This window comes from Galeopterus variegatus, unplaced genomic scaffold, assembly GCF_000696425.1.
Source record: "Galeopterus variegatus unplaced genomic scaffold, G_variegatus-3.0.2 Scaffold9415, whole genome shotgun sequence".
Lineage (NCBI taxonomy): Eukaryota > Metazoa > Chordata > Mammalia > Dermoptera > Cynocephalidae > Galeopterus > Galeopterus variegatus.
This window is the reverse complement of record NW_007735526.1, coordinates 43,324-51,138: the sequence shown is the minus strand read 5'-3', so window position 1 is coordinate 51,138 and position 7,815 is coordinate 43,324. Positions and strand designations below refer to the sequence as shown.

The window sequence follows — 7,815 nt, the reverse complement described above, 5'->3', positions numbered from 1 at the left end:
AGGGTTGCGATCCGTTGCCGGACACGAAAAAAGACAAAAAGGGAAAAAAAAAAAAGAAAGAAAAAGAAACAATCCACCTAATTTTGGATAAAATAAACTCAGTTGTTGTCTCTAGAGCAATGATTTCATTCCTGGAGATATAGGTGTCTCTTTTCTACTTCTCCTCCCTTCTGTTGAGCTGAGGCTCCTGCCTGGACCTTTCTTTTTATAGAATAAAATAATCATAAATAATTTAAAGATAGAAGAGATTTCTGATATTAACTAGTCTAATCTTTGCTTTGTTCTTTAGGAATGAGCAGTTGGACACTGGGTGACATAAAGTCTCACCAATGCATCACTACAAGACTTTGTCTTAAAATGCTGGTTTACTGCTCCCAGTTCAGTCATATCTCACATCCATCCCATAGAATTCTGAACTCAGTCCAAATAATCATGATGTTAACAGTATTAAATCCTTTTTAGTCACAGACTAATGAAAACACCATTCTGGCCAGGGTTGTGAATTAGAGCAGGTTTTTCTTTCCAATTAATAGATTTTTTAAGGCAGTTTTAGTTTCACAGCAAAAAATCAGTGGAAAGTACACACTTCCCCCAGAACCCATCCTCACACCAACCCTTAGCCTCTCCCACAATCAACAACCCTCACCAATGAGGTTCATTAGTTACAATTGATAAACCAACGTTGACACATTATCATTGACCAAAGTTTATAGCTTACATACTATGGGTGTTGAGCAATGTATAACAACATGCACCCACCATTGTAGTATTATACAGAATAGTTTCACTACCCCCAAAATCCTCTCTGCTCTGACTATTCATCCCTCCCTTTCCCCTAAGTCCTTGGCAACAAATGATATTTTAGTGAACGTGAAAGTCCAGATCCAGCAACATTTGTTGAAAACGCACCCTTTCCCAACTTGCTTCTTTTTCAAAGATTTGTTAACTATATTTGTGTGGATGTATTTCAGGTTCTATTTTCTTCCAGTAATTAATCTGTTTATTTTTTCACCAATATCACATGATCTTGATTACTGTAGCTTTATAATAAGTCTTGAGATTGTGCCAAGTTGATTCAGGTCTCTGACTTTGTTATTCTCCTTCAATATTAGCTATTCTAGGTTATTGTCCTCTCCACATAAATTTTATGATCAGATTATCAATATCTGAAAAAGAACTATCCTTCATTTTGATTTGGATTACATTGTATGTATAGACCTAGTAAATTTCCTTGTTCTGAAGATGGATTTGTGGGATATATCTGTAGCTCTCTACCTTTCTTTTGGTTAGTGTTAGTATGGTATATGTTTCTCCATTCCTTTACTTTTAACATATGTGAATTTACATTTCAACTGGGTTTCGTGTAAAAACCATACACATAGCAGGGTCTTGTTTTCTGAACTACTCTGAGAGTGTCTGTCTTTTAACTGGTATATTCAGTGAGGTTTAAACTCATTTTGATATAGTAGGTTTAATATCTACCATTAATTTGTTGCTGTTTTTTACCCTTTGCTCTCATTCTTTGTTTCTGTTTTCATTTTCAATTCCTTTTCTGCCTTCTGTGATTTGAATTGCACATGTTATATGATTCTATTTTCTCATCTTCCTTAACCTATTCCTTACATATTTTTTGCTTTTTCCCTAGCGTTTGCAACATATATCTACAATGAATTCAAGCTCACTTCAAATAACACCATACTGCTTCATTGGTAGTGCACCTACCTCTACCACAGTACTGCTAGTTTCTGCTCCAATTTCTTGCACCATTACTGTCATTCATTTCACTCATCCATGAGCTATAATCATCAAATACAAGAAAACAGTTCATGCAAGTCACTGGAGAGTCACATCATGAGGCAGATTCTGGAGAGGATTGCATTGGAAAACAAAACTGTAAGTAGTGAAATCTCAGAGTGCACAGATTTTCAGCCAACACATGCCCCAGGAGTGGTTTCACTAGTACTCTCCTGCATCTCAGTTGAATTATAGCTTTCATGAAAGCTTTATTTAATAAATATTATTTAATTTATTCTTATTCTATTGAACTATCTTGACAATATAAATAGTAATTTTTGGAATGGAACTAGTATTTTTTAATTGTGGTAAGATTTACCTAACATAAAAATTATTATTTCAACCATTATCCATGCATAGTTCAGTAGAATGAAGTACGTTCACATTATAATGCAACCACTGCGAGAAATATTTTCATCTTGCAAAGAAGTCTCCAGAACTTTTTTCATCTTGAAACACTGAACTTTGTATGATTAAATAATAACTCCCCATTCTCAACTTCTGCCTGTCCCTGAGAAGCATCAGACAGTAAGTGACAGACATTCTCTATGAGTGTCCCTACTCTAGGTTTCTTATATAAGTGGAAACATACAGTATTTTTGTGGGTGTCTGACTGGATTATTTCCCTTCACATAATGTCTTCAAGTTTATCCATGTTGTAGCATGTGTCACAATTTCTTTCTTTTTAAACCTGAATAACATTCCGTTGCATGTATGTGTCACACTTTGTTTACTCATTCCTTCTTCAACGAACATTTAGAATGCTTCCACCTTTTTGTTATGAATAATGCTGCCATGAACATGACTGTATAAATGTCTCTTTAATATTCTGCTTTCATTTCCTTTGACTATGTGCCAAGAAGTGGAATTGCTGGGTCATACAATGATTCTTTTATAATTTTTGAGGAAGCACTATACTACTTTTCATAGTGATTGCATCATATTTCACTTTCAACAGCAGTGCACAAGTCTTCCAATTTCTCCACATTCTCATCCACACTCAGGATTTTCTGGTTTTTGTTTGTTTGTTTGTTGTTGTTGTTGTTGTTTTTCTGCAAAAGCCCCCTATTGAGTAGAAGGTGGTATTTTGTTGCATTACGATTTGAATTATTTTAATGATTATTCATGTTGCGCATCTTTCTGTGGGCTTATTGATCACTCTATATCTTCTTTGGGGAAAGATGTATTCAATCCCTTCTCCATTTTTTAATAAATAATCATTTATATGATTTGCAAATATCTTCTGCCGTTCGATGATTGCCTTTTCACTTCACTAAACTTTTGTTTCACTTTAATGCACAAAGTTAATTCTGGTAAAGGACAATGTATATAGTTTTTCTTTTGTATCCTGTGCTTTTGGTGTCATATGCAAGAAACCATTGCTAAATACAATGTCATGAAACTTTTCTACAAACACTAAATTTTATTGCAACAAGTCAGTCCATTCTTCCCTAGATACAATATATTCTATGAGTTATCCGGCCAAAAGAATCATTTGAAATATCAAAACATTCTTCCCTCTTTTAATGTTCTGTGTACCACTGTGGTAAGTAAAAGCAGAAGATACTTCTGGGGCTTAATAAATGTCATCAAATTTAAAAGTAGATTCGTGCTGGGTGTTGAGTGGTAGAGATTTCTGGAGCAAAGGCTGTGCTTAAAGGAAAACTTACAGCATTGAACATATGCATAACAGAAGAAGAAATATGTAAAATCAAAATCTAAAGATCCACCATAACAAACCTAAAAATGAAGAGGTGATTAAGTCCAAAGATAGAGCTAATTAAGTCTGAAGTAAGTCCAAGAAAAGAAAGAATAAGAACTACAGCAGAAATCAATGACATTGATAATAGGATATTAGAAAAATGTACAAGACTGCCTCTTTGCCCAAAGCTTTGCTACATATTAAATGTTTTTATTTGCCTATCAAGAAGGTTTAAAGAAATACAATATAGGTTTAATTTATACTTCTCGATTTCCTCTTCTGTAATCTGTGTAATCAAATCAAATCAATTGCCCACATTACTACATTACCTTAGAAGTTGTCCTAGCATATTTTTTCCTTAATGTTGCAATTTATATTTATTTATTTACCATGATAATTTATTATACACACAAGTGGGATTCAAAGTTGAATTTCAATAGTTGTGCATGATGTGTGATGGTAAAAACAGGATATTTAGCCTATTCATCATCAAAATACATTATCATTCTTTGTGTCTGTTATCCAGTATCTCATTATCCCCTCTCTTTTTATTCCCCTCCCCATTTCCACCTCCAGTAACTGCAGGTCTTTTCTCTCCTAAAAGTTCAATGTATTATTGTGATTGTTGTTTCTTTCTTTCTCTCTCTCAGCTCTCTTTGTTGTTAATTTGTTTACTTATGGATTCAGCTCACAGTTATGAGTGAAGATGTGTGGTATTTCTTGTTTTACATCTGGGTTGTTTGATTTAGCATAATTTTCTCCAGGATCCTCTATTTTGCTGAAAATCACAGAAATTCATAACTTTTTATAGATGAATAATATTCCATTGTGTGCATATACCACATTTTCCTTATTCAATCATCCATCAATGGACATTTAGTTTGTTTCCTTACTTTGGCTATTGAAATATAGCTGTGATAAACATAGGAGGGCAAGTATCCCTTCAACATGGTGATTTCCAATCCTCTGGATGTATACACAGTAATGAGATTGATGGATCATAAGTTAGTTTGAAAGAACTCAGGCAGATAAACCAAAAAGAATTTTAAAGAATGAAGAAAATCTAAGAGAGAGCAGATAACACACAATCATCTGAATGACGGGTATTCCTGAAAGGGAGGCAAATGGAAAAGGCATTGAGAAGATATTCATTGAAATAATAGCAGAAAACTTTCCAAGTATAAGGACAGACAATGACCTTCAGATTCATGACATTCAAAGATCCCCAAACAGATTGAATACAAAAAGGTCCTCTCTGAGCCATATTGTACTCAAACTGTGAAATGTCAAAGACAAAGAGAGAATCCTAAAAACAGCAAGAGAAAAGCATCAAGTCACCTACACAAAAGTACCAATCAGACTAACACCAGACTTCTCCACAGAAACTCTACAAACCTGGAGGGAAAGGGATGATATTTTCAAAACACTAAAATAAAAATACTGCCACACAGGAATACTATATCCAGGAAAGCCATTATTCAGAAATGAAGGAGAAATAGTATATTTCCCAGACAAACAAAAACTAAAAGAGTACACCACCACACAACCAAACCTACAAGAAATCCTCAAGGGAGTCCTGCAACTGGAATTCAAAAAATGATAATCACTGCCAAGAATAAATGTGAAAGAAGAAAACCCACTGGTAGAACAAAAATGAAAGAGAAAGAAACTGTATCTTACTACCTCAAAAAACTGACAACACTAAAGGCAAACAACAAAATGGGAAGAAAGAAACAAAAGATATTTAAAACATCCACATGAAAATCAATAAAATGAGAGAACTGAAATGATAACTTTGAACAACAATCCTAAATGACCTGAACATTCCTATCTCAGCACTGGGCAGATCACCGAGGCAGCAAATCAACAGAGAAACACAGGATTCAAACTGCACTTTAGACCAGTTGGACTTGACAGACATCTACAGAACATTTCATCCAACACTGCAGAATATAGTTTCTTCTCTCAGCAGATCATGGAATTTTCTCCAGGATAGACCACATGCTAGGTCACAAATCAAGCCTAAACAAATTTTAAAAATTGAAATCATTTCAAGTATCTTTTCAAACAACAATATATTAAAACTAGATATCGGTAACAAGAAAAACTCTGGAAACTATACAAACACGTGGAAATTAAACAACATGCTCCTGAATGACATATGTTTCCAAGAAGAGATTTAACAGATAACCAAAAAATTTCTCAAGGCTATTGAAAATAATGAAACACTATACCAAAACATGTGAGATGCTGCAAAAGCAGTTCTGAGAGGAAAGTATATTGCAATAAATGCTTGCATCGAAAGAATAGAAAGTTTTCAAATTAACAACCTAACATTACACTTCAAAGTATTAGAAAAACAAGAACATTCCAATCCCAAATGTAGTAGATGAAAAGAAATAATTAAGATCAGAGCAGAACTAGATGAAACAGAAACCCAAAGAAAAATACAAAAAAAAATCAAGGCAAAAGAAAGTTTTTTTCTGTGAAGGTAAGTAAAATAGACAAAGCATTAGAAAGAGTAACTAAAGAAGAAGAGATAAAGCCCAAATAACAAAAATTAGAAATGAAAATAGAGACATAACAACCAATACCATAAAAATACAAAGAATAATTTGAGACTACCATGAATGACTATATGCTAACAAATTTCAAAACCTTGTGGAAATAGATAAATTTCTGGAGAGATAAAACTACCAAGACTGAACAAAGAGAAATACAAAACATGAACAATAACAAGAAAAGAGATTGAAGCAGTAATCACCAGTCTCCCAACAAAGAAAAGCCCATAACCAGATGGCTTTACCAAAGAATTCTACCAAATACTTAATGAAGAATAAGTACCAATTTTTTAAAAAGTAATCCAAAAAAATAAAACACAGGCAATTCTCCCTGACTAATTCTCTGAAGCAAGTATCACCCTGATAACAAAACCAGACAAAGATAAAACAGAAAAAAGAAAACCACAGACCAACATTCATCATGAGGATAGACACAATAATCCTCAGCAAAATATTAGCAAGCACAATTCAGTAACACTTCAAAAAAAAAATCCCTATTAACAGGGATTCACCCGAGGGACACAAGGATGGTTCAAAATATGCAAATCAATAAATGGGATACACCACATCAACAAAATCCAGGGCAAAAACCATTTGATTATTTCAGTAGACACTGAAAAAGCATTTGACATGATTCAACATCTGCTCATGATACAGACTCTCAGCATATTAGGTATAGAAGGAAAGAATCTCAATATGGTAAAAGCCATATGTGACAAACCCTCTGCCAATGTCGTCCTTAATGGGAAAAAGCTAAAAGCTTTTCCCTTGACAAGGGGAAAAGGATAGGATGTCCACTCTCACAACTCTTATTTAACGTAGTACTGGATGTACTAGACAGAGCAATCAGGCAAGACAAAGATAAAGGACATCCAAACTGGAAAAGATGAAGTCAAATTGTCTACGTATACTGTTGAGATGATCCTACACATAAAACAGCCTTAAAAAACACTTAGACTTGATAAAATTTGGTATACTTGCTGGCAGGATATGAAATCAACATGCAAAAATCGGTAGCGTTTTTATACTTCAACAATGAACTAAAAGAAAAAGAAATCAAGAAAGCTAGCCCATTTACAATAGTCAACGACACACAAAAAAAGTACCCAGGAAACAATTTAACCATGGAACTAAAAGATCTCTGCAATGAGAAACACGATTCACTGTTGAGAGAAATTAAAGAGGACAAAAAAGATGGAAAGACATTTCTTGCTCTTGGATTGAAAGAAACTGATATTATAAAAATGTCTGTACTACCCAAACTGGTCTACAGATTAAATGAAATCTCCTTCAAATTACCAATGACATGCTTCACAGAAATAGAAAAAACAGTCCTAACATTCATAGAAAAAACAATCCTAACATTCACAGCCAGAGCAATCCCAGGAAAAATAAATAAAGCCAGAGGCATAACACTACCTGAATTCAGACCATATATATAAAAGTATACTAAACAAAACAGTATGGTACTGGCATAAAAACAGACACACAGACCCGCGGAACAGAATAGAGAACCCAGAAATCAACCCTCAAATTTACAGCCAGCTGGTCTTTGACAAGGGTACCAAGAACATACATTGGGGAAAAGCCTGCCTCTCCAATAAATGGTGCTGGGAAGATCAGACATCCATATGTACAAGAATGAAACTAGACCTGTGCCTCTCACTATATACCAAAATCAACTCAAAATGGATTATAGACTAAACACCTGAAATTATAAAACTCCTAAAACAAAATGCAGGGAAAACACTTCACAAA

At 34.1% G+C, this 7,815-nt stretch overlaps 1 protein-coding gene across 1 annotated transcript in view; it reads right to left on the bottom strand.

The window, feature by feature from the left end:
- LOC103609277 (cytochrome P450 2C20-like) overlaps window positions 1-1,767 on the bottom strand; it is a gene marked incomplete at its 3' end in the record, with an annotated part of 24,495 nt that extends 22,728 nt beyond the window's left edge. Inside the window, exon 1 of the mRNA XM_008593625.1 lies at window positions 1,723-1,767. Within this exon, the coding sequence (XP_008591847.1) occupies window positions 1,723-1,767 (45 nt within the window). The remainder of the gene's footprint in view (window positions 1-1,722) is intronic.
- Window positions 1,768-7,815: the final 6,048 nt, after the last annotated feature.